We start from the raw sequence: 27,882 nt of genomic DNA, 5'->3' as shown, positions 1-27,882 counted from the left end.
TTATCCCTTCCTCTTAGCATTCTCTTGTCTCCCTGTAGATGGGATAGTTTTCCTGATTTCTTCCCCAAAACAGAGTGGAGACTTTCTTTGTTAATTATGACTGAGAAGATCCCCAGCCAAATGCTGAGGGAATTATTCTGCTTGTTGACTGAGAAGATCTCCAGCTAACGGCTGAATATTTCTAGGGTGAGGGATGTTGTTCTCTGGCTCTTTGCGACACTAGGCAAATGTCTGCTGCTCTTCTGCTGTGATTTAATGTGAAAATACAGTTCTTTTTACAAGAACTTCACCATTTTCCCATTTTAAATTTACTTTCAGTAACAGAATATGAAATGTTTTAGGAATTTAGACAGAAATGTTTCCAATTATTGTCTTCTCCATCTATTCACTTAATTCTTCTTTGGCTTTTGACAGCACATGCATATTGTTTCATTTTAACTAATGCTAAAAATTACCACTGAAAACACTTGCTGAAGAATGAAGTTTCTCTAACCATGTTATAGAAACATAGTACCAAACAATATCTAAGAAAATTTATCTCCATATGATTCTTGTTTGACATTTTTGTGCTGGTAATTAAATTATTAAGTTGTGTATTGGAAAAAGTTTACCCCTTAGATGCTAATCTGATTTTGTCCATCTCTGTCATCTGTAAGTTTGTCAATTTATCTTATTCAATTCCATATTTTGCATGTCATTTCCATGTAATGGGCTGAGCCCTAGTTAGTCAATGAAGTTAAAAAAAACCCAGCAAACTAGTATTGGATCAATATTGGGGTTTTAAACAATAATGTGTGACTTCACTGGAGAAATGGGGTTTGCTACAAGTTTGAAATACTGATAGCAATGTTGATTTCTTCACAACTGTGTAAGAACAGCTGATCTCCAGTAGAAACCACCATTGTTGGCCATTTCCAGCAATAGAGCCATCATAACATTACTGAAAAGTGTTAAATAATAGTGCAGACTGGAAAAAAAAGTAAATTCCTCTGCCATTGCAGAAAATGGGAGTCAGACATCCTGAAAGTGCAATCATAACTTGTAGACTGGTATGAGGAATAGCTTAGCCCTGTGAATGCAAACTGCTGAATGGTTGCTATTCCACTGTGAAACCCTGCTGCTGAAAACTGCTTTGCGGGAATGATTTTCTTTTTGCCAGTGTAACCTAGACTCTATGAATGGCTCTTCTTTCAGAAACAACATTTACATGTTGCCTTCCGGGTATGTGTTCACAGAGATATGAAGAATAAACATGAAGTTATGCATTGTGTATTGCAAAGCTATAACAAGGAATTAGTTAATAAATAATGTAGGAAATTAATAATTAACTGCCTTGTCTTACATCTTTCTGATCTTTATCCATCTGGTACTTCATAGGAACCTGGCTAATCTTCCATCCCCACTTATCTAGTCATACTTTCTCTTTCATGTTTCCTTTCACTGCTTTATTGCCATTGCTCATCAGTTTCCTCTTTGAGTGTACGGTGTTTATAGCCACCGCTACACAATCCTGAGCCCTATTTTAACTAATGCATGAATAAAGCATAGTTTCAGCTTTGTCCTTAAACTAACCATTTAAACAGTGATGTGAGTTAGAAGGGGCAGCATAGCAAGCAAGATGCCAGACCTCTAATTTCAAAGACACAATGTTGTTCTCTTCACTAATAGCAGTGATTCCAGATAAATTTCTAAATACTATTGATTTCAGGAAAGCTCATGAATTTTCCTGTACTGTTTTGCAGGGGATTTCCCAAGAAAACAGGCAGAACTGCTAGGATAGCATCAGATGAAGAGATTCAAGGGTCAAAAGATGCTGTAATTCAGGATCTGGAAAGAAAACTTCGCTTCAAGGAAGACCTTTTGAACAATGGGCAACCGGTACAAAAACATAAAATACCCTGGGGAATGGGAGCGGGCATTAAGGGTAGTTTCTCAGATATGCTGCATATAAAATAATTGTGTGTAGATTATTTTTATATTTTATGTATTTATTATTTTAAATTGCATTTCCAAAGCTTCATTTCCATGAGGAATGATAGTGTACATTTTGGCCTATCATTACGTCTCCTGTCGGGCAACTTTACTTAGACTTAACAAAGCAATGGAGGTCTCAAAGGCGACAAATTCGCATAAGAAGTCTGCATGGTCTGTACCTCAAGGGCTCTGTCAGCCTCAGAGGCCAGTTGCTTTTGGCTGTTCATCATTGGGTGGCTGGCCAGTAAGCATATGCATAACTCTTGATCAGTCCAGGCTCATTCTACCTTTTGCTCAGCTGTCAGACAATGGGGGAAAAGAATAGGTGGTAAGTGGACATTGGAGGGGGATGAGGTAGTTCATCATGAGAAACAAACCCGTTAGGAATCAGGCATCATTAGATCCTGCAGTTGTGGGACATTTTTTGGCCAATAGAATAAAAACCAACCTGTAGTACTAACTTCCAGACTTTATCAAGAATTAACGATCTGCTTGAGGAGTCAAGAAATGAGGTAAAATGGGCAAGTATATCAAACAATTAAAATGAGCAGTCACAAAGTTCTCCATTAATTTTTGTGCATTTTAAGATATGCATACAAGATAAAATACCAAATTCTTCCTGCTCAGAGTTGATGAGAAGCAACTCTCCTAAGAGTTGATTACAGTTATTAAGGCATTGATTTAAATGTCTTTGAAGCAGGAATCTCTTTTAAGAGGAAAGTAATTTTTAAAATGTAGAGCGTCACCCCTGTTTTGTCAATGAAATGTTTTCAAAAGCATCTGAATGCCTCGGGATACCTTTGTGTCACTGAAAGGTAGTGTGCTTTAGGTTTCTCAGAACCATGCTCCGAAGTTTGCTATGTTTGCTCCTGTGTCTGATATGTGGAGTATGGAGTTGTAGTTCAAGACAACCTATTGAGTCAGACTATCTACTCCACAGCTGTCAGATTCTGGTTCTTAATAGGGTCAATGAAGTGAAGTAGGGAAAATGTTCAGAGTGACTAGTGCTTCTGTACTTACCTTTCTCCGTTAACTGCATAGGGTTTGGCAGTTTTTTGTAGCAGTTAAGCAGAATCACTCTCATAGTGTATAAGTTCCCATTTTTTTCAAAGGAGGTGGGCTGAACATGACTGTCAATGCCTATTTTGGAAAGTGAGAGAAATGTTTGGCCTGGACAAATGAATGGAATGTCCTGAGAAAGCCCACATGGCCCAAGGAAAAAAAAAAACCAACTGTGATCAGATGATGTGGGAGCTTGAACCAAGTAAACTCTAGTTTTGCACTTGCCTTGAGGCTTTTGCCTTGCAGATTCCTGTCTTGGGTGATTCTGTTTGTGTAATTATGGCTGTGGGCACTTGGATTGATTACAGAAGAAATTAAAGTGAAGAAAAGTTCATGACTTGCTTAGACATTTGTAACCAAGCCAAGATTGGTAGCTAGTTTTCATGAGTCTCAGCCTGCTAGTTTAGCTACGATATGACATATTTTTAAAATTAATTTAAATGAGCTTTTTAAAAAATGGAAGCATTAAGTAGATGTAATGTTTTACAATTTCCATTCTTTTTTTCATTTTTCTGTTTAAATGAGGCATTTCACCATGTAATGAGCCTTTCATTCACTAGCATTTTTTTGTGATGTTGATTTGTAAGAGTCTTAAGTGCCTGAAATGTGTTATTGAATGTAGAAGGAAAAATAATAATTAAATAATTGAATTGCACACTTAAGGTTTTCTTTTAACTTGCCTTACCTTCTGAGCGTAAATTGTCTTGCATAAGCTGTCTCGTTAATTTTTAGAAGAGTAAGAAGAAATAGAAATAAAAACCTTAAAGAGTGTATTTTTCTATAAAGCTGTCATGTTTTTGACAAAATAATCAAGTAGTGTAGTATCTTCTTAGCATTTTTGGCAGAGTTTTCTGCCGTGTGGTTCTAATGTAAAAATTGAGCAGAACAACTAGGAGTAAGATTTGGGATGATTTGACATGCACTTTTTTGATGGCCATGCTGATTTAAGCAGTTCCTATTGCTCATTCCTGCCCAAGTTCCTGGCAAGAGGATGGAAACAAATGGCAGAGTCAGGGCAAGGGTTGCTTAAGCCAGAAGAGCTACTTGTAATGCAAAAAAAATGCATTACAAACTGCAGTAGAAAATTTCTGTTAGAAACATATTGCTGTTCTCTTCTATTAACATTACTTAAAGCATTGCTTACTGTCTAGCTGCCTTGTAGTGCTTAATGAGAAATAAGAACTCTTATTCTTTTCCCTCCTCCTCATCCCCCTTTTATTTTTTTGTTCAGAGGTTAACGTATGAGGAGAAAATGGCTCGTCGATTGCTGGGAGCAGACAGTGCTGCAACTGTCTTCAATATACAGGAGCCAGAAGAGGAGCCTGCTATACAGGTGCCACATAACTCTACAGTTTCATAGGAAAATAAAAAAATTCTTTCAATTTTTCTTTTTTTACAGAAAACTTCTTTTCTTTTAAAAGGAGTCCCACATAAGACAATAAATATACACAAGATAGGAGGGTTTTGATTACAGAAGTCATATGTTATATATCAATGAAGTAAACTGGAGGATCACATGCTTATTGCTCAGTTTTTCCTTACTGAATAAGGTTGAGAGTTCTTAAATGTCTGCTTTCTGCTTTAAACTCTTCCGTTTATCCTATTCTGTCCCGACCTTTAAGTCTCCCAAGGAAAAAATACATCTACTATCTTGAAACTATCTTCTCTTTATGTGTGTAATCTGCACTTTTTGGATGCAGACCAAAAACACAACAAAGTCTGCTTGAAAGGCCAGGTACACATTCTCCATTGTTTAGATGCCAGAGTTGCTATTCAGAAATGTGCAGGATTCGTTTGCTTATGTTACCACATAAAGTATGTTCACCTGATAAAAACTCTGAGAAACAGTCATGTATGCCTCTTGGTCTTCCTTCTGCCTCTTGATCTTTTATTCTGCTCTTGCAGGAAGCTCGTTCTGTTGGTGCTTCTGTAGTGAGTCCTGTGGATATTCAAAAGGTTAACATTTTCACCTTTTTTCTGTCTTGCTTTTTTTCCATTGATTTTTTTTTTTTTTCCTCTGTCATCTTTGCCCTTTCCCTTCTACTGTTCTTGGTTAATAACAAGAGGTCACCTAGCATTAATAACTGGACATTTGGGCTGCACTCCCTTCAAGGTGTTAAAGTTTAATTGTCTGAGTGCAGGCGGCTTAACCACAGTAATGGTGTGCTCCAGTATCTTTCTGCCGTAATGTTAACATATGCTGATACTAACTGCCTTGCATCCCAATCAGCTGCTTTTTATATATACACCATGTGTACTTCATGATTTACTTTTATGATAAACTTTCAGGGAACAAAGAAATTTAAAAAGTCTTCAGTTTACAAAGGTATTTCTCTGTTCTTCCACTTTTTACTGTTATTGAGGGTTATGATTAGTTCTGTAACCAGTCAGTAAAAAGACTACATGTCATTCCAAGACCAGAGTCAATGGTAGAGGATGGGCCTGTGAAAGGAGGCTTCATGTGAGACGTATTCTATCTTAAATAAAATAAGAGTCAGAGATAATGGCCAAAGGTCATTTGAAAGAGTGCCTGAATTTCTGCTGACTGAGAAGAGCATTGACTAATAAAGATTTTTTTTTTTTTTTTTTTTTTTTTTTCCTGCTTCTGAGCTTTCTTGCTTTCTGGCATTATCTTTGTTATCGCTAAGATTCAAAGCACAACTTTTGTACTGTGAAGCAGAGTGAGTGAACAGGTCAAGAAAGTATATAACTCTGTCACAGGAACGTTTCCCAGTATCTGAATAGCAAATTTAAATAAGCAGTATTGTTTTACACTGGATGAAACTTTCCACTCTTCTTTCTATATCTTGAATACTCTTATGACAAATTTGGTTTTTAAGGAAGAAGTGGTACTTTTGGCCAGACAAAGGGGACCATGGCAACAGGAGTAAAGAGAGGCAACTGTCATGGACTGCCAGTGTTGCCGTTTTCTCATTTTTACAGGCAACTGTAAACAAAATCACTTTAGCCTGCTGGTGCAGCCTCCGGTACAGTTCTATGCAAATAGCAGATGTGAACCATATGGTCTTCTGGCCATCTGGAAACAAAACCCACCCTAAATCTGCCTGTACCCTCAAGGAAATATTAGCGTGTTTCTTTTGTCTTTATGAACTGCTTCAGAATACTTTTGTTCTTATAGGCTTTTTTAAAAAATGGAAAGAAAGCAACCAATGACTTTCCTCCCCCTTATAAATTAGACCTTAAGATAACATGAAATACAATTTTTGCCTCATACCAGATGTCTTCATTGTTTCATAGGGAAGTTATTGGAGGCACAGATTATAGTGTTATTCTTCAACAAGAAACAGTTTCCTTTTGTATGTAAAACCTTAATGGATTGTCAAAGATCAGTAGAATAAAAAAAACACATTAGGAACACATCTTGCTGAGCAATGTGTTGAAGCTGGACACTAATATGTACCTTTTTTGTTTGACAGGAGTATAAAGTCTCCAGCTTTGAGCAAAGATTGATCAGTGAAATTGAATACAGGCTGGAGAGATCTCCTGTGGAAGAATCAGATGATGAGGTGCAACATGGAGATGAACCTATTGATAACAGTATGTCCCCATATTTTGAGATAAAGCTGAAGCATTACAAAATCTTTGAGGGAATGCCAGTCACATTTACATGCAAAGTGGCAGGAAATCCAAAGCCAAAGGTAAGAAAAGAGGGTAAATGTTTCTAGAAATGCTCTGAAGATTTCTATATTGATAAGTTACAGTGAGCCCCTGGACCCTATAGGCTGTATCTTACAGGAACAGCAGATATTCTCTCTTGACAAGACAGACTCCTGGCTGGTACAAACTGTCAAATCTCTTTTGACATCACTGGAATTATTTAGATTTATATTCAGCAGAAATCCTACTATGAGGCTTTGGCTCTTAGTTACTCCCTCCTGAGACTTCGTCTCAATTATTTTACCTAGAAGTAATACTTCCGTCAATTTCAGAGTTACCTTCAGGGTACATCTGTACCACGGAATGCAGTGCAATGCTAGAAGTAGTCCCAAAAGCAACCTCATCAGGTTACATGGGTAATTAGCTCAGGCACAGCAACATTCTAATGCAAAAATAAGTTGTTTCTGGTTCACGAGCCAGTGTCGTATCTCTGCCATTCTTCAGCATTGCAGACTTCATATTTATACACCCTAACAAGACTAAATTTCATTGAAGGTTAGAGGAAGGCATAATAAAATACCCTAACTTACCATATATCCCAACAGCAAGATGAGACATGATGGTGAGGTTTTAATGACAAGCTTCTGAGGGAGGGTTGGGCTTGGGAAGCATTTCGTTTTAGCAGATGTAAAAGTACCAGTTGCGTGATGTCAGTAGTGTGGAGGAATGCCTTCCTTTGGCAGGTTGTGTTTAACCATTTCAAAAATTGCTTGGCAATCAACTGACTCGTTATGCAGCAGGCACACAGCAGTAGCTTCTTCAGGTTCCTTGCCAAAGCCAGTAGCTTCCCCGTGAGGTCCTTGCAGCTCTTACAGTGACCTCTTGTGGACAGGGGCTCTTTTCTTCTTAGATAAAATCAAAGATGCCTTATCTCTTAAATAAGATCTTCACAGCAGCAGCCATGTCCAAATCTCATCTAGTGTAGGTTTTACAGGTATTTATGATTTTGAGCAGAGATAAATGCAAATAACTGTACATGTCCAGTGATACAGGTGTATGATACTGCACAAACTGTAAAAAGAAAAATGGACTTTGTCAGGTAGCAGAGAAAGAACAACAGAGAACTAGGGCTACATCTACGTTAACAAGTTAGTGCAGACCAGAAGAAGAAAATCTGTAGAATGAGATATCCATCCCTGCATGCATTTCAGGAGGTTTTACTTCAGGCTAGCTCTAATCTTGTCCCACAGTCTGAAGCAGATGCAGCACATTAGATGTATTCTTGGAGCACATTTTCTGGCTTAGTTTCATCTGAAAGGAATCCAATTCTGTGCTCCAAGACCACAACACGATGTGAACCACTGCAAAGTACAAGGGGCTGATCATATACTCATATCAAAAAAGCACTCCTGCTTCAAACTGAAGACACACACTGAGAAGACTAGCCCAGTCTGACTGAAACCAATCCTTTGATGTCCAGCGTGACTTCTGAGATGACCGTACAGAAGAGTCTGTTGTGCTGAGCAAGGGTGGAAGATAAATGGGTTTGTTGGTGTTAAGAGGTGTGCTGTGCTGGAGAGGAGGTACTCTTTTTGCCTGAGGCGTATGACTAAGTTGCTGGATCACCTATTGTGAGTCAGCCTTAGTCAATTTAGCCATTCCCTAATTTTCACAGTTTTCAATTAAGGTGCAGTTTCACAGTCATCTTAATCTGATTCAAGACAGATGAAAGAGGATGTCTCCTTTCCCTCACTCTCCTTGTTTTGGTGTTAGCGATTGCACAGCCAAGAAACCACATTGTTAGTACTTCCCCTAACGCACGGCATTATAAAGTAGTATCTGATGTGACTGCGCTCGGATTCAGATACACGTTCTGCTTCTCTGCAGCGTCAAAGCATGCACATTAAGAAGTGATTTGCTCTTGCACCTGGGACTATGACCCTTTATTCCATTCACTTGCAGATGCTTTGTGTGATTTGTTAAGTTGCTTGGGATGGAACCAATTTTGGTCCTGTTGGATGGCTACTTGTTAGCTGGGCTTTGCAAATGTCAAAGGCTGCATCTTCCCCTCACCTGCCGGAGCATGCCAAGATAGCAATTTTGAAATGCTCGATGGCTGAGGGCTGCCCTTCCACTGTCATTTGTCGAAGCTGGAAGTGTTGCCCCTGAATAAATTCTTTACTTTGGCAAATGAAAAGCTGGAAATAATTTACTAACTTGAAGCTCCTCCCTTCTAAGTATTCGGTCAGCTCTGCCAAGGAATGGCTTTGGGAAGGACTGTAGTGTTTCTAAAATCTGGCATTCATTACAAGGGATTTTTCTAAGCAGGGTTATTGGCTTGATTATTTTTTCCCCTGAACATGCCATGTAAATTAAATACTGATGTGCAAATTCTGTCTCCATAAATATGACTTTTTAAATCTGAGTCAACTTTTGTTATAACCTTCCCTTTAATGTAAAACTATTTTCTCATTAAAATGAGAACCTGTGATGATACAGGAGGGATTGTGGAATACTTCTTTTTAAGGGATATTTCTCTTCAGAATTAGGACAACACCATACAAAAGGTTAATTGAGACATGAATGTTGCACAAAGCTTGTTCTGCTTGCTCTTCACATGGCTGAATATAACTCTTAGTGATTAAAGATGCCTGTGCTACCCAAGATCAAAAATCCTTTTGTATTGTGTATTCGATTATATTTCTAGCCATTACGCATTGATTTCTGAAAATCTGGTGCAAATAAAAGCAATCCAGATGCAGCATTCAGTGCTTACGTAGTTTAATGGTACATTTATTAAAAGGTATCCTAGAAAGAAAATACTTCACTGCAAGGGCCATTGTCTCCAGCAGTGGTAGTGTTTTACTTATTACCTCCATGTCAGATAAAGGTAATATTAAGAATTTACTGCTCACAAGTAAATTCTTAATATTCTTAATACTGGCAATGCCAATGCTTTTAAACTTAGTGGAAATAAGTATTGGACAACATATGTATGATGTTTGGATAGCTGGTTCAGTTAATATTTGCATATATTTGCATGTAATAATTCCTGGCATGTCTCCTGATATTTCTGATAAGTGCATTGCTATTAAATAATTACTACTTAATGCAGTAGATTTCCAAGCAACATTATGACACATGTAAAGCACGCAAGTTAAAACTCATTTTTTGCAGCTATGTTGTTACCAGCATCCATTAGCATGTGTATATAAGTGATCAAATATCTTTTGCATCTCCAGTAAGTGCTCTGTCAGCAGACGAGAAGACATGACTAAATCTTTTGTTAGCACCACAGAGCCTCTGCAAGGCTGCTGACAGACAAAATGGGAAACAAGTATAACCAGCTATTGAGGAAATGAAATCATTTCTAGTTACACATAATGCTTGTTAATATAAAAACCATACATGGTAATTGATTTTTAAGGGAAATTTCCACTCATTCCCTCCAAAACATTCTCCATTGTCTTTTTGTGATACTTAAAAGTAGATCCTTAACTTTTCCCCTCAAGAGAGTGAATTTAGAGCTTTGAAATGTTGGCACATATGAAGAACCTGGCATATTAAACTATATAAGGAATTGTGCTTTGCTTTGTCACTTCATTTTTACTGGAAAGCTAGCACCTTTTCCTCACTGCAAGAGCTAAATTCCCACTTCAAGAATTAGACTGAGAAAACTGTGTGTGTTTTCCTCATGCAAGATAGTCCCAGCAGTCATGCGACCAGGACAAATACAGTTCTTGTACTTGGTGTGAGCTGACATCGTCAAAATTGTGTAGGTATCTGCACAAGTGACTTAAGAAATGCTGAACACCACTGATGTTATGGTGTAATACGTGCTTCAGAAATGACAACTAAATAATGTTCTACTTAAATGTGGGTTTGGGGAGCTGACTACAGCCTTTCTCGTATAAAATTTTTCACATATTCCTGTGTGTGTTTTCATGCCCACATCCCACTTTTCTTTTGATTCCAGCAGATTTCAGTTTGGGGTTTTATAGCATTTTTAAAATATAGCAGAAAACCCCCAAAGCTAGGTCAAAATATTTGCTTTCTTTTTTCACCTCAAGTTTGAGGCATTAAAAACACATACGTATTTTTTGTGTAATTCATGGATTACTATAAGATATTATTCTGCATACATCATTTTTTTGGCTCACAGTAGATCTTGGGTCAGCCAGAGAATAAAATTATGTATCAAAAGTAATGGAAAGGACCTCTGTTTGATAGATAATGTAACTGTTCTGTACAACTTGGAACTGCGCTGGTGTTGGTGTACAGTTATTAAAGGCTATCTGTGTGCTGACTTGCTTTGAAGTATTTCCTGTTACTTTGTAAAGCTGTCCATTCCTGTCACATCGGGGTGACACACAAGGTTTCAGTCACGCGATGATACTGAGCTGGCCCGTTCACATACTGAACTGTTCATTGCCAGCGTGAGCGGCTGAATCCCCTTCTGGCCTTTTGGTCCAGTCCAGTCAGCATAAGGGATGCGAGACAAAAGTTGTGTTTCAACAGTGAGATCATTACTTCTACTTTATTCATCATTGAATTACTTATTCCTATAATTACCTTGATTTATGTTTTTATTTTCTGAAAAGAGAGCAATAGCATTCTCAAGTTCTTTCTGCAACTTCTTCAGAATTGAGTGAAATAAGAATTTAAAATCAGTAATCTCTGAAACAGAACCTTTCTTTGTGATGACTTTTATTTTCAGTTCTTGAGCTGTTCAGCTGCTGTTCTGTGCTTGGGGTGGGTATAGCCCTTATGCACCTGTAAATTTCTTCAGTAAATGTTCATGCTGCCATCTTTTCCTTTAAACAAGCACTAATCTGTAACTTGTCTCAGTGAAAGTGGTTCATGCAGTGTGGCCCTGCACTTCTACTAGTTGATCAAGTCAGTTTTCTTTTAATGCTTACCAGAGAGGTTTTCAGCAGTTAAGATTCGTTAATGCTATTAATTGAGAAACTATGACAATGAGCACCCACCTCTTATCAGCTATGCCTTGTTTTTTCCTGCAGATTTATTGGTTTAAAGATGGGAAGCAGATTTCTAAACGAAGTGATCACTACCAAATTCAAAGAGAACCTGATGGAACTTGCTCACTGCATACTGCAGCCTCCACCCTGGATGATGATGGGAATTACACTATTATGGCTGCTAACCCACAGGTAAATGAAGGTTTGGCTCCAGAACAAACATGCTTCTGGACATAAATCTTCAGAAAACTATCTATCTCATCTTACGTATGCATGATTTAATTAAATGATGAAGTCACCATAAAGTATGTAAGTTAGATTTCTGTTTTCATCTTGCATCAGTAGGGTGGGACCTTTCTATCTCCAAGAGATTAGCAACTCAACAGCAGGTTTTTTCCTATGGTTTGAGGTTTCAGAGGGGAGGGGTGTTGTTTATTAATCACTCTTCCACCATTTGTTTCAGCTGATAACATCTCAGTATCCTAACTGAGCATGGATAGCATACATACTATAAAGGGAGAAAAAAATCCAGGTTGCCAGCAGAAGTAATCCAATCCAGCGATTTCATTTTTCTTCTGTTGACGCTGCTCGCTGTCTGAGGCCAGCTTTTTGAAATGAGGGGGAGTATATCACACCTCAACATGTTTACATTAGGCAGTGATTGCAATTCTGTAAGGCAAAAAATTGTAGCACTTATTATGTAGCGGGGAGGTCTCCTGTGTTGATCTCAAAGTCTTAAACAATGTTTTTCTGAAACACAGTGTGTTCTGTTTGTTCTTCGCAGACCCAATACAAGAGCTGAGGTGTACAACAAACACTCACCAGTGCGTTGGACATAGCTAAACTATGTTTATGTATATGTATTTATACAGTTCATGCATCCTATTGAAGTAACTTTTTCAATCCACTTTTCCTACAGCACAGCAAAGTGAGGGGAAAGATTTGCGCGTGAGAAACTAAGGCAGTAACATAACTTTAGGGATGTAACGAATTACTTTCTTCTGCAGCACCAAATATCTTGCCAAGACCAGGCCTGCAAGTAGAATCACACTGTAAAATAACAAACTGTATCGCTGAGACAGAGTTTAATCTAAGCAGGAGTGTTGTGCTCTGTTATGAACGTTGCTAGGTTACTTAGCATGACGCTGCCGTTTTTGCCTTGCTCTTTAACTGTCAGTCCTGCTCATACTGCAGCGTGCTCGTGAATGTGTGGGATTGTACACACAGATGACACACAAATAGCGGTTTCAGGCTAGATTCTGCAAACTGCAATGCTTAAGTCTAGGTAGTTTAAATATTATTTCTACGTACACAAATAACACAAGTGAAGAAATAATAATGAAATAACATAAGGCCAAGGGAATCCTTCAAGCTGGGAGCTTTTACACCTAGATAACCATTGCGTTACACCACTTGGCACCATTTAAATTGGGGAAATTAAGGTTTAAAAATGATAAAGAAATACATACACGCTCAAGGTAAGAAGTGAATCGTGTTCCTCTAAGTCTTATGTTAGTGCATGTACTGAGTTTCCCTGTGTAGCGTTACTGCGTGATCCGAAGTCTTGGAGAACTTGGTGAATAAACTGCCTTTGTGTTGGGGCACTGTACTCTGTCCCTGAATATTTAGGGGCTACTTTTTAGCATTTGTTATTCTGGATAATGCTCATTTAATGACACAGCAGTGACCTAACCTATCAGTTCTGGTCACTGATGACACCAGTTTGTTAGTGGGTTTTTAGATATGCTGAAATGAGCTGGGTTGTATTGTTCCTAGTTTGAGGATTCAAAAAGCAGTTTTGTTAAATGATAAGGTTTTGCATCTGTGCTTTTTTCCCCTCTTTGGAGAAGAACCAGAAGCATCCTCCTCTGGCTCCCCTAAACAAAACATCTGTCTGTTTCGCCAAGCCCATTCTCTTCTTTCTTTACAGTGTGGTTCCCAAGCAAACACACTTCTGTCTTCTGCTATTTGCTTGCTTTTACTCTGCATTTAACAGTACAATGGAGGCAAAGAAGGGCTATGAGTTAATGTACTAGCCTTTCACACTCAAAGATCTGGATTCCAATTCTTTTAAGTAATCTCGAGTGGAAACAATTTTGGCATAGCCTTCTCAATTCTAATGGAAAGTTGTCCACATCTCAAAGCTATCACAAACTCAGGCAAATTTGGCAACCTTTCCTTAAGAAAAGCAAAATACATAAACATAAGGGAGCCTGCATCAGGATTCTGATGGACTGGTAGATATTTGCTAGGTGGCTGATGTGTTTTGGTCATTGCTATTGGAACCACCAAACTACAAAGCAAAAAGGCGTTTTCTTGGCTGATAGAAATTGATTTCATTACAGCAAGGATTCAGTTCATGAAAGCCCTGCCAGTTTATGTCACCTCACGATCTGGACTAATATTACGGGATTTATCTATGTAAGATGACTTGTTGACACACCTTGGGAATGGTCCACAGCAGTTAACACAGCTGGCACCATTGCCTGCGATGGAATGAAGGTTCTAACACACCACTGGGGTTTGCAGCTAAATTTGCCATGTAGCTTAATCCAGGGTAAACTGACACTGGGCCTAGACGAACACAAAACCTCGCCTGGTTTAGGCCTTTAGTTACAGGTTACATCCCTTAACTGATCTCTTCCCATGAGCTGTGTGGGCTCCAGTCGAGCCCTTATTTTCATCTTTCCTTTTATCCCGTTCTCTCCATTTCTTTGCACTATGCACCCACAGTCCTCAGTCTGGATTTCCCTTATTTTCTAGGCCATCTTCTCATGAATTACTTCCCACTCATCGCTTCCTTCCCATTCATCACATGACTTTTCCAAATCTTTGGCTTCTTTCTTGTTCTTCCCTATCCAAATTCCTTACTGCCCTTTGTGTTTCCATTTGTGATGCCTTCATGTATTGAGATACACAGAAATTATCCCAAAATGTGTGAATTCATCACCTGCCAGAAAAAGATTAGTATGCAGTGGTGCCTAAAATAGAAAAGTGTTTGTTCCAGATGTCTTTAATGGTCTTGTAACACACAAAAAAGCTTTTGCTTAAGAAAATTGCCGCAGGTCATGCACAATGGCTTATTAACTCAAATATTTTTCTTGTGGACTAAACGGGTCATGGGAATAAAAGCAGACACAGAGACTTCATTTCTAGCAGTTCAGCAGGAACACAAAGGTCATTGCTATTTGACAGCTGCTTGTGACCCCAGGGAAATTGTTTTTCGATGGGCTTTGGCCAGTTGTTAATGAACAGCTATTTGCAACCCCGAATTACTATGACAAAAATACTTGTCTCTTTTTTGATGACAGACTTGGGTGTGGAGCTCACAGCTTAGAACTGAAATACACTGCAAAGCTAATGTGGATGGTGCCTTAGTGCTACCAGTCCAGGGGGCAGAGGCACAGATGTACATCTTCCATACATTTATCAAAGAGCTACTTAACTTTTCAAAAATGATAGTTTTATTAAAATTACATTGCTATATGAAAGTATATAAACTTTTATTACAGTATTATTTTTATAGCTAGCTTTTATATTTCTGTCTATTGTGTATATTTGTTAATACCACCAGATACTTTTACCCCTTATGTGGTGAATTCTGCAGAGCCCTGGATGTCGGTAGTTCTGGCTGCAGGCAGTCCCATCCCAAATTTGTTACCTCTAGAGTGCTTGTGGTGGGCAATCTGTTTTTTAAAAACCAAAATAGCTTATTTTGACATAAGAAACAAAGCAAAACAAAAATTGAGGATTAAATACAACAGAGCCCATGTTTTATTTAAAGCTTTATCATTCACTGAAAATAACCCAAGACAACTGAACTATCTCCAATGTCCACCAGTGCAGCTGTGTGCTTTGGTGCAGTTCCTACCCCCAAGCCAGGCCCACTCATCAGAGGGGACCCTTTAAGTACTTGTACAGTTCCCTTGCTTTTTACATTCATGGATTTTTTGTTTGAGCTGTGGCCCCACCAGATCAAGTGGATCAACCCACTTTGGAGGCAGCTCTGTCATTAACCGCCAACATTGACCAAGTGCCATTGTCAAGATCTTGAACTAGTTGTCTTGTCTTTCTGTCCACTTGCCACAGAGAAACCTCCCACCAACATCACTAACTTAGTCATTATACTGTTTTAAGGACTTAATTGCCAGTGGTACTAATAATCTTTTTTAAGAAAAACTTCCAGGTGGAACACTTTAACTGTGACTGTGTTACAGTCACAATTATTGCAGTCTTTTTTGTGTTAGATTGGAAGCTGATAAAATAGATTAATATCAGAAGGTACCTTGACAATTGTTTTTCAATGACTTTGTGAAAGAAGAGATTGTATTACAGACTCTGTAACAGGTGGGCAAAAAAGAAGAGATCAGGTTGAACATTTATTAATATTACATGCTTTAAGTCTTCTAATGTTCCTCCTCTCCATCATCGTAACAGGGCAGAGTAAGCTGCACGGGCAGGCTGATGGTTCAAGCTGTAAATCAAAGAGGCCGCAGTCCTTGGTCACCTTCTGGTCAGCCTCATATGAGAAGGTACTTTATGCTTTTTTTTTTTTCTTTTAATAATATGTTCTGCAAAATTATTATGGCAAGATAAAGAATGTGAAGTAAGAAGGTAAGTTAAAAGGATGGCATTCAGGAAGAAATGTGATGTCTGCTGTCTGGAAATTTCTGCAAAGCTTGCATACTCTGAAGTATAAGCAACCTCTGAAATGACATGACTGTTAAGTATCTTTAATTCTGCCTGTTTCCTCCTCCTTTCTCTGTGATGTTCACTAATTACTCCTTATCTCAAATTACACTGTCAGCTGTTGGGAAGGACCTTGTCACTTAGATGTTTTTTTAAAACCCTTCACCTGATGACTAGGATTCTACCAGGAACCTGGACTTTCTGCAGCTTTTATGAGTGTTCATTTAAAGAAACAGCTGAAATAACTGCACACCAAAGAATTTTATTAGACTTACATTAGAAACATTTTAGTATTTCAGTGATTTCAGTTCAGGTTCTTATAAGGAATTATGAGTCAGAAATAAAGAATTAAACTTATCTTTGGTGAGTTTACAGTTATTCACATACGAAGCTTTGGTTTATGGTTTTGGACCATATAAGGGAATTTTTCCTTCAAATACTTTTTTTCATTACCCAGAGCATTTATGAGGCTATTTAGCACAGTTTAGACATCTTTAGACGATAAGAAAAAATGCATTTTGGTTACCCAAGCAGAACTGCTTTCAAGGGAGTATGAGGGCGCCGGTTCCGGATTCTGCCATGATGAGGCACGTGTTTTGCTTAACGGTCACAATGGCCATAGAATCTCGGTGTTGTCTAATTGTAATATGTAGAACAGATGTAATTACATACAGTCAATGTCAATAAAGAAATGATTCCTGTAGCAATTAGTAGTTCTAGTAGTAGGTACTGTAGAACTGTTGCATGCAAAACAGGCTCTCTTCCCCCCTCTGCTAACTAGAAAGAATTAGGAAGCAAGGCTGGTTGTTTAAAAGGTCTTGTCAGTCTTATTCCTGCATGGAACAAACCAGGCTTCCCGCAGTCCTGAAAGCATTTCCCAACGTCTCCCTCAGGTGTCCCAAGTCGTCCTCCAACATGTCGCGCTCAGGCCTGTTAAGCCCAAAGCTCAGGCTGCTTATGGAGGGGAATATCCTGCTGCCGCTGCCGTGTGGGAACAGCCCCAAAAAAGCTGGGTCAGCGGGCATAGCCTGTCCAGTAAATTAGTACTTGGCACCTGCAAATGATGGGTAAAAATGCAAAGTCTTTGTTAATCCCTGAAGGGAAAAGCTGCCATGAAGAGTCAGGTTTCCACTGAGTCAGTCAGTGCACACAGGGTGAGGAAGGGGAAACAGCTTTAAAAAATGGGGCCTGGAGAAAGGAAGATGGAGATGGGTACGAGCCACGAGCAGCTGATACTTCTGCATCTCCCTCTTTCTGCGACAGGCAGAACCCTTGGGTAATAATGGAGGAGGCTTGTTTTTTTGGTCTCTCCAAATGCACTCAGAGTCCGAGGTTGCTTACAGCTGGTAAGTGAGACAAGCACGCAGGCAGCCACTGTTGCTTTGGTTGGGTGTCCAGTAGAGAAAAGAATTGTAACTAAGAGATTTCCATGTAGCAGTTTAATTAAAATTAGGGCAATTACTGGGGATTCATATTTCCTGTAAAACTGCCCTACGTGAAGAGCTCATCCTGACATCTTTGCTGATGGAAGGTCTGCTTCTGCTGAGCAGGCAGCACCTGCTATTTCTGTGTAGTGACATTTCCCACCACTCCCATCACCCGGCTCTCCCCGAGCTGATGGGCCGTGAGCACGTGTGGGCTCCCAGAGGCAGACTCCGTCACTGGCTCTTCTCATGTGACGCACCACAGTACTGTGCTCCCCCCTGCACGGAGTATTGGTCACATGTATTGCCACAGACTTTTGAGAAGTAATACTCCTCTGGCATTACAATATTATTTCTATAAGCTTTTCTGCTTGAGAGCAACAAAACCTTTTTTCTTTTTTTACAAGTGTAATTATTAGCTTAATGAACTTTATGACTTGTTACACTGTTGACAGGCTTTTTCCTGAAGTATTTTTAATCTCTTACAGAATGTGTTCTGGCAGAACTGTGGTTTTTGTCATCTTCACTACATCACATTTTAAAACACTCTGTGTAGTTATTTCATTTTTAATGTATTTTTCTGCAATTTGCTTAGCTTGCAAACAATACCTTCTTAGCCTTACTTGGGGCGGGGAACAGAACTTTTGAATTGTCTGATGTGTACAAAGCTTGGGGTCAATCCCTTAGACGACACAGTGCTCAACACTGTGGCAACTCAGCTGGCTTGTGGTACACTTCAGCCAGAGCCCCAAATAAATCATCTTAAAATGCCTGAGATTTAAGGAAGATTTAAAAAAGAACTCCTCCTATTGCCCCTGCTCTCAATTAGAGGATTAATTTGAACTTAATCTCCTTTATCCCAAATTAGTGATCATTATCATATGGTCAGTCATAAAATCTTCCCCAGCTTCTTGCTCGCTGAAATTCCTAGTGCATTGCACCACACCAACCCATGGCGGCTCCCTGGACACATTTAGTACATGATGTCATTATTGCTGAAACTAATCTTTGCAATTTGATGCCCACATCACAACACTAAAGAACCCACAACTAATCCAAGGGTATTCCAGTCTACTGCAATTTGTCATTCCTAGACATCTGAAGAACTTGGCTCTGCTCATTTCATTATTTCTTTAAAACCACAAAATGTTTTATAATTAAAATAACCCTAGTTTCACCTCTCAAGGTAAAGGCTTAAAAAGCAGTCTGCAATTTTAGAGGTGAATTTACAAAGAGGTAAAGAGAAATGCATTATTTATTTCTGACTCTAGGCTAAACAGAATGCAGGTTTAGGTTTCCTTTCAGATGTGTGATTTGAAAACAGCTTTCGCCATTCAAGAACATACTATCAGAAAAAAACATATTTGGTCACAAACTCTTTTACCCTTTTTGTTTTCCGTTTCATTTGGTGTAAATTTTCTTCCCCGTTTTGACCAGTGCTGCCTTGTTACGCAGCCGCACCAGCAAGAGGGAGGGTCTCAGAAGGACTCTCACACTTCTGTGGTGCTTGGTTTGGCTCAGCCTTGCGAGACATGAAGCAGCACTCCTTCCTTGCACTTCACTGGTGGATGCATATAAATACAATGAAGGCAGGTTTTGCAGGGGTTGCTTGCACTGTGTAGCACTCGCGTGACAAGTGACCGCCATTTCTAGTTGGTCTCACAGAACTAATTACCGAACGATATGAGCACAGTTTTTCTTTTGTTACCATCCTCCACCTTCCATCCAGCGACGTGCAGAGCAGGCATGTAGTTATGCCTGCAGGATGGGGTAGGGACTCACCAGTTAGAGCTCAGTGGTGCTTATGAGCTGCAATGGAGGAGCCCCTGAAGTAGCTTTAGGCGTGTTCAAGTGCTTATTCGGTGCTTAAGGCCTGACTTTAGGCACCTGAGGAGTTACGTAAGCTTTTAGTGTGCGCGCAGACATTGCTCTGTGTTTAGTTCCCAGTCCTGCGTTAATAAGCAGTAGGGGCTTGATTCCCGCCTGCCCGTTTGCCTTTAGTTACAGCTGTGGGAAGCCTGCGATGAAGAAGTCAAAATTTATCTATTTATTTATGATAGATAATACTGTAGGAAAAGTGATGACTGGTCAAACAGAGCAATAGTAGAGGAAAAGGACAACAACAGAGAAGGACAAAATAAACCAAATTCAAGCAACTAATTAAACTTAACCTCAGTGGAACAGAGCATGCAGCTGGCATGTTTATCTTCCATACAGGAGTGAGTGCAGCATCTTGTTTTCCAAATGCAACTGTTGGGGGGTTTAAGATTTTTTTGTTATGAATTATTTTAACCTAAAGAAACACCCCTGGGCAGTAGAAGGCATAGTATAGCCATGTATACTGCAGCCACTGGCCAAAACAGAAACATGGGCAGAAGTCAGCAGAAAATTGAATTCAGAAAAGAGAATTTCACTGTAAAGCATCATTGATAAAAGTTCCCTTGGAGGACATTTGCGTATCTCCTCTTCACCACAACACGAGGTTACTGCAGGCAGCAACTGGCTCCAGAATGGAATCCACTGGAGCTGATCAGGCAGGACAAAACTGGAACTAAAATTTTGTTTCAATTGCAAGTTTCTTTGATAACTACATCACACAAAATGGGATAATGCTGATTTCAATTGGAAAAAAATCCAGTTAAATGAGGAACCACTTAGAAAAAGGTTCAATTAAATTAATACACAAGAATAGCCAGCGCTGAAAATGGATTAAATGATATCGTGGAAGCTTAAGGTGACTGATACTGTTTCCAGGGACAGGTGTTCTTTTTCCTTCTTTTTATTTTTTATTGAACTTTTTCCAGTACCTTTATGAAGAACAACTTAACAATGAAAGTTTTTCTTCCTGTTGCTCACAAATGAAATTCTTATTGTTTTGACATTACAGTTTGGTGGCTTTGAAAATGGTCAAGAAAATCCCAAACAAAAGACCTGTTAAATGAGGAATATATTCCCAGCACTTTAATCCACAGAATTTTCTGTTTGATCAGTAGTGCAGAACAAGAAAAGATGAAAAATAAATCTGATGTGAAAAGTCTCTTCTCAGCTGAGTGAGCTTTTAGCTGCTGTTATTTTCTGAAAGGTCACAGTAAGAAATGCACAGTACCTGTGCTTCCTGGTGTCATCGGCAAGGGTGAAGGGATTAGACGCAGCAGACGCTGGCAGTGGGCCACTGGAGGTGTATGCTGAGGCCTACCGATGTGTCTGTAGTTCAGTGATTGAAAGACTAAACAAAAATACTATCATCTATAAATAAATGATTATGACAAGCAATTATTCTGGAGCAAGATTGTTTTCTAGATCGTATTTTGCCACAACATATAAATTAAATGAAAGTAATTAACAAGTACAGTGTCATAATTAACTCAGTCTGAGCCAAATGCTACCAGTCTATGTGTGTAAATATGGAGTGCTTATGGTATAGGCCAAAGAAGTATTTTAAAATTCAAAGCAGTCTTATAAGTGATTTTGGTTCTTCTGATTTAGCAGAGAAAAAAAATAATTTGCCTTTATTTCATGTTATTTTAAGACCACGATCTCGATCAAGGGACAGTGGTGATGAAAATGAACCAATTCAGGAACGATTCTTCCGGCCTCATTTTCTGCAGGCTCCTGGAGACCTGACTGTTCAGGAAGGAAAACTGTGCAGAATGGACTGCAAGGCAAGTACCGCCCAAAGCAGGCAGCCACCCTTCGGTAACATTAGCTGACTCTAAAACCAAGTTAGTTTCTTTTTAAAGCTGTTTCACCTATTGGCAGTTTCAGCGACTGTCTGTTTCTGTCGCAGTTTCAGCGACTGGGTTAATTAGCCTCGCTGCTGACGAGAAAGTGGACGGTAAAATTTGCCTCCCCTCCAATGAAAGTGCTTCAGGCAAATCTTCCAGCTCGCAGTCAACTGAGTTTTAGAATTCAGCCGTGCCGGGGTGCGGAGGGAGGCAGCCTGCACTGTACAGACAGTGTGCTGCTCCGCTTTAAGTCCTTTTACTACTTGAGTTTCGATCCCCCATTAAAGTTTCAAACAATATAATCTTGATTTATGACTTTGCCTAACAGAATTAATGATGGCTTGGAGCACTTCTGTTTACTTAATGTTGATATATTTGGGAGAAGCTATTTGTTTTCAAGCAGTACCCACAGCAAGGGGCACGGCTTTCCAAAGTACAAGACTTGCTCACACAGACCGAGCATTAACTAGCGCAGGAGGTGCTGTCACTAGGTTCCACCTAAGTGGAATGGAACTTAAGAGTTCTGTCATTAGTCAGCTAATGTCTTTTTGTCTGCAAGTTTTTCACAAGAAGTTAATCTAGAAAGGACTATCTTCCCATTCCACCTGAAGAGCAAACAATAAAAAAAAGGACAAAAGGTGTCACCCTCCTTTTGTTTTGCAATGTATTATTATTTAGCTTCTAGCATATCTAAACACTGATCTTTTTTCAGTCACGCCCATAAGACATCATGGAATTCAGGGAGTTGGCCAGAAAGTAAGTAACTGAACACAACTGAGTCAGTGTGTAATTCAGGACAGAATTAGATCTTTAAATCTTGCGGTACACCTGCAGCAGCAAACAAAACCAAACTTCTCTGAAGTAACAAGTCAGGACTCCTCTTGCGTTTCGCAGGGCTAAGGCCATTTCCCATTACTCTGTACACTTCAGGTTAGTGGATTACCGACTCCAGATTTAAGCTGGCAACTTAATGGAAGACCAATTCGCCCCGACAGTTCTCACAAAATGCTGGTGCGTGAGAACGGTGTGCACTCCTTGATCATAGAACCAGTCACAGCCAGAGACGCTGGAATCTACACGTGCATTGCCAGCAATCGAGCTGGTGAGAATACCTTCAGCCTGGAGCTCATTGTCGCAGGTAACACCTTCATGTTGAGTTTCTGTGTGGAACAGAAATGGAAAATGTAGGTGCCATCAAATGCCGTAGTTGAGGGCTAGGGGGCAAGAAGAGGAAACCTGGCAGTAATGGAACTGGAGTATATTTATTGGTGATACATTTGTGCTATGTTGTGGCATGTGTAACCTCTGTGCAGCAGTTAAGAAAAGGCGGCCGTTGTCCTGAGGCACAGCTGAGGCCACACACCAGACTGTGGACTTGAATGGGGGTTAATGGCAATTTGTGCAGCCCTGTATCTCCCGGGGTAGCCAGGCTGGTGTGGCTGGTGTGCTTCACAGCACATTGGACTAATGCCGCTCCCACCTTCCGGTAGAGGAGCTCCTTCTATAATTAAGAGCCCATCTTCCTTTTATGGAATACGAAGGAGCACTGTTGGACGAGCACAGTGCAGCCAGTTTATCCTGTCTTCATGCTCCGCATTTCAGTTCTTTCAGGGAAAGGGGGAACCACTCAGCTCTGTCAGCGCTCACTGCTGCGACTGTTTTCTTCAGATGAACTAGGACTGGACTTTGTGATTAACAGAGACAACACTTAAGCTTCCTGCCACTTACTTAGGATTTTTCATTATTGGTTTTTAGCATGTTGCTGAAAGCAAGGCTATGTTTTCATAGCCGAGTGTCAACATGACTGCACTGTTTGTTTTCACAGCTAAGGAAGTACACAAAGCACCAGTGTTTATAGAGAAGCTACAAAACACGGGTGTGACTGAAGGATTCCCAGTGCGACTGGAGTGTCGAATCTCAGGGGAGCCCTCTCCTCAGATATTTTGGAAGAAGGAGAACGAGTCACTCACATACAACACTGACCGAGTGAGGTTAGACTGACTTAGAATAACCTCCCCATCTATAATTTCAGTGACGATTTATCCTGTAACACAAATGAAAACCTAGAAGGGCATAAGAATGCTTTGTATGAACAGCATCTCATAAATATTAACTAGTTATTGTAATAATTTATGGCATTTACTCAAATTCGCAGCCAGCCTGGTGGCCAAGCCAGAATTAAAATGTTCGTTTTGTTTTCCATCCTCAGACGTAAACAATTATCTTTGCACTTTAAGCAAGTGGAGAAGTAGTTTTTCTCTTCTAGAACTAAGACTTACAAAAATTTACTGGTGAGAACCTAGGCTCCTAAGTAAAGCTGTCTGCTGCTCGGCAGAAACCTGGATCCATAACTCCGCTGCATAGTCAAGCAACTAAGATTCAGTATTTTGTAGTCTAAGATCTACAAACTTGTCTTCAATATTTGACAACATTTTGTAGGAACATTTAAGAGCAAACTCCTGCTATACTGCAAGAAAAGGAACTCGTTACTGATACAGCACTGTAACAAATTGTTGCTGTCCTTCTGAATAACTAGGAGTATTTCAGTACCTTGTTCCTCAAGTGTTTTACCCATTCCCCAGAAAGTCTGGGTAAGTTCTGGCATCCCTACTACTTAGATCAGATTTCCAGATGTCTTAATCTGTAATTGTGAAAGAGAAGTTACTTTATGCACATTTGCTTCTTAGTTTTCAATACAGGATATTAAACTGCCAAATTGCCAAGCATACTCAAGTTTTATTTTCCACTTGCTAATTTCAGAGAAAGTTCCCTATTAATTAGAAGTGGACTATAATCTGTAGGATTGGGTCTGTTTATAATGGCATTTTTAAACAGTCTATGCTGTTCTGTAATTGAAATAGTAATTTTCTACTTTTCTTTTGTTTAGCATGCACCAGGATAACTACGGCTACATTTGCCTGCTTATTCAGGGAACTACAAAGGAGGATGCCGGCTGGTATACCGTTTCCGCTAAGAATGAGGCTGGGATTGTGTCTTGCACTGCCAGGTTGGACGTTTATAGTAAGTGACTTCAATTTTCATGATCACATTAATCCCCCCAAAACCAACAGTTCTGGAAGTTTCAGTTTATTCACAGAATGGTTTACGCTGGTCTCTCTCTCTTTTGTTTATAGTTTCTCCTCAATAATAACGATCCACATCAAGACAACAAATGCTCTGTCAAAGTACATGTCACCATCTTTCAGATACCTAAAGCAAAACAAGCATGCATGCTTTCTGTTTTTGCTTAGTATAGTACATATAGCTAATTAACAACAGATAACGGCATGATTACATTATTTTTGTGGATCATTATTACTATTGCTCTGCTAGCACTTCCCTAACCTCTTGTATTCTTTTGTACATTAGTCTGTAATACACCTCTGACAGCTACCAGAAGGGCAGTAGATGTTTTATGGCTTCCTGCTTAATATTCAGTTTGTTCCAAAGCAGCTCCTTATATAGTGAATGTTTCCTTAAACCCAAATCTCTGATCAGGCTTCTCGTAGCACGAGTAAATGGGGGGTGGGGGTGGAGAGAGGTTGGAGTGATAAATGATGGTTCCTGTGGCAGTAGTGGGCCTTGTGAATGAGAGACTTGGCTCTGCAGTCTTCAGCACATGAGGGGCGGCAACGGCAGCCAGGTGATTTCCTTTCAAATAACCCTCAAACAGACCCGTCACTGTAGCATTAGTGCACGGAAACAAACCCCTTGCTGTTACCCTTCTCAGTGACACAAGGAAAGGCGGAAAGCGATGCCAAAAAGGCAAAGTAACAAACACAGACGCTATTGTTTTTACTTGCCACATCTGAAGGTGAAACTGGATGCTGAGAAAAACCACCCCACCAGGATATGAAACAAACTTACCTTTGATATAATGGTTTTCTGCTGCTCAGAAATTAGTATCTCCTTTACAAAGGGTTGATTGTGCATCTGGCAGGCTTTGTCGCACAGCTCAAGATGGCAACATTTTTTCTTTCCTTTTTAATCCGCAGCTCAGTGGCAACAACCACCTCAGACAACCAAGCCAAAGAAGGTGCGGCCCTCAGCCAGCCGCTATGCTGCACTTTGTGACCAAGGACTAGACATCAAAGCAGCTTTCCAGCCTGAAGCAAATCCCGTCCACCTGGCAATGCAGTCTGGCCTGGTAGAGAGCGATGACCTGTAGACCCAGCTGCCACTTCCATCATCGTCTTTCAAAGCAGAAACACTGAAAGCCATTGCCTTGACCAATGATACTCCTATGTCACTTTATGCAAAGGCAGACACCTTCAAGTACAAAAGATAAACAACAAACACAATAACCACATATTCCTTATTCATTATACCAAATTAGAAGAATAGATAGATTATTAATAGAAACGTACACATTGCACAACAAATCACATTCACCAGTTCCTTATACCTACGTTGCTTCAGCTCTTATGAATAACCCTTCTCCTAAAGGCCAAAATACATCAGAGAGACAGATTTTTCAGAAGAAAACACTATTTATCACTACATGCCTTCAGAAGCAGTAAGTAGACGCTACATGATCTTAATGGTGCAAGACGTTTTATCTGAGGCCTTTAGATCACAAAGAAAATGAGAATGTCTGGTTATCTGTAGTTCTGAAATGGCAATGCATTCTGATAGCTACAGTGAACAAGTGCAATATTGTAAGAATAAAACAGGAAGGGACAAGGAAGAGAAATGTAAGCAAATGCTGTGCCTCTGCAAACTGCTTTCTAGTCTACAATGAAACAAATATCTTGCCTTAAATGCTGTTAGTATGGACGATTCTATAAAACAACATCAACACTGTAACTTTAAATTCTTTTGTATTTTTCCTTTTTGCCATCTAGGAGGAGGCTGACTTACAAACACACATCAAAGACAGTTTAAGCATAAGTAATTTGACTTCTTCAAGATAACGCAGAAAAAGAGCTGACGTATAATAACAGTCTACTCCAGACTGTAACTGTCAGTAACTAGAGGGGGTAAAATGCCGACAGTATGAACCACTGCAAGGGGTGGGAGGGGGACAGGGCAAGAGGTTGCAACTCTCTCTGCATTTCCTGCAGACAGTCTGTAACCTCCTAATACTCCCATTCATGAATCTGAAAGTCCAAGGTGAGCTGAAAACTAGGGAGTGTATGTATGGGATGGTCGACTGTTCAAAGCTTGTGTAACATGTATGAGGACTTTAGAAATGTATAGTAAGTGAAAAATGGGTTGAGACTGCAATATGAATTTAAATGACAAGTATACACCACAGGTGATAAGCTTGCAGATCTGAGGAAGTAAAAAATGAAGATGGACAAAAACATCAAATTTGCGCCTTTTTTTTTTCTTTATAAAGCATGTGTCTGTGGTAGAGTTCATTTTATTCTTCTGATTATAGCCAAAGGACAGCTCTTATAATGGGTAGAGTCTGTGTGCCCTGGCTGAAAAGCCAGAAGGCAAATCCCCATCAAATCGGAGCCCCACTGAAGTCAGATCTGACTAGGTAGTTTTAAATTAGAAGCAAATAAATTTCAGATGAAGGGGAGGGAGGGCTGGAGGAATTACTAGGCCTGACAAGAAAAATGAGCATTTGATGGTACGAGCTATGATACTTTGCTATGAAAGGAAAACACTGTATTCCTTATATGAAGCACATATATGGTATCTTTCATTATTTATAATAAAAGTGTTGAAATCTTTTATCTCAGTTCAGTTATTCAGAAGTCCTTGTACTTAGGGGTTTTTTTTAAATTTTGTAATTGTGTACACCATATATTGCATTACTGCTATACGTGTATTGCTTTGTAAGTACACAAAGTTTGTTTTGTTTTTTAGTGACTAATAAACTTTAGCACATAAGGTAGTACTATTCGGTGCAGGATATGACCAGTTATGGGGATCGTTAATCTAGATTAACGTCATAGTCTGTCATCTGGGAATAATCTGATTCTATTCTAGAAAAAGTATGTCATATCACTTGCCAAATTTTTCTCAACTGTGACATGCTAATTTACTTTTTTGTTTAGCTTCACTAGCATTATTTTGCCACCTTTTATTTGTATTTATAAAAAAATGTATTATCATTACTTTGGATTGTTGTGCTGATATGTGGGTTTAACATCAATAAATATTACACAAATAGAAAGTTTTCCTTCTGGTAAAGACTATTAACTGTTTCAGTACAAGCATGCAAGTGTAAGATTTAGAAATTTCAAATATGAGTTGAAATGAGGGCTACATGCAGCATCTAAAAATGACTAGAATTTATCAGAATATTCTGCCTGTGACCCAGACGCTGGTTTAAACCAAACAGGAACATGACTTATAAATTCTGCGAAACTTTTGCCAAATAAAAGTACTTGGAGATGCTCTTTTTTAAAAGGTTAGAAAATACGCAGGTCTATTTTGTATGTCTAGTAATTGCAA

General features: G+C 39.4%; 1 protein-coding gene across 7 annotated transcripts in view; it reads left to right on the top strand.

The window, feature by feature from the left end:
• The window catches only part of PALLD (palladin, cytoskeletal associated protein), a 206,956-nt gene extending 179,352 nt beyond the window's left edge, over positions 1–27,604 (top strand). For 4 of the 7 annotated variants that reach the window (XM_074866505.1, XM_074866501.1, XM_074866508.1 and 1 more), the window contains 11 exons: positions 1,743–1,878; positions 4,268–4,369; positions 4,942–4,992; positions 6,474–6,695; positions 11,676–11,825; positions 16,071–16,165; positions 21,276–21,408; positions 22,402–22,609; positions 23,297–23,462; positions 24,359–24,492; positions 25,467–27,604. In XM_074866505.1, the coding sequence (XP_074722606.1) occupies positions 1,743–1,878; positions 4,268–4,369; positions 4,942–4,992; positions 6,474–6,695; positions 11,676–11,825; positions 16,071–16,165; positions 21,276–21,408; positions 22,402–22,609; positions 23,297–23,462; positions 24,359–24,492; positions 25,467–25,639 (1,570 nt within the window). In that variant the 3' untranslated portion in view covers positions 25,640–27,604. Of the gene's footprint in view, positions 1–1,742; positions 1,879–4,267; positions 4,370–4,941; positions 4,993–6,473; positions 6,696–11,675; positions 11,826–16,070; positions 16,166–21,275; positions 21,409–22,401; positions 22,610–23,296; positions 23,463–24,358; positions 24,493–24,605; positions 24,657–25,466 lie in introns of all 7 variants that reach the window. The other 3 variants (XM_074866506.1, XM_074866503.1, XM_074866504.1) reach the window with 2 other exon arrangements.
• The last annotated feature ends 278 nt before the right edge of the window (positions 27,605–27,882 follow it).

This window comes from Strix uralensis, chromosome 4, assembly GCF_047716275.1.
Source record: "Strix uralensis isolate ZFMK-TIS-50842 chromosome 4, bStrUra1, whole genome shotgun sequence".
NCBI classification, from domain to species: Eukaryota; Metazoa; Chordata; class Aves; order Strigiformes; family Strigidae; genus Strix; species Strix uralensis.
This window is presented reverse-complemented; position numbering and strand designations above follow the sequence as displayed.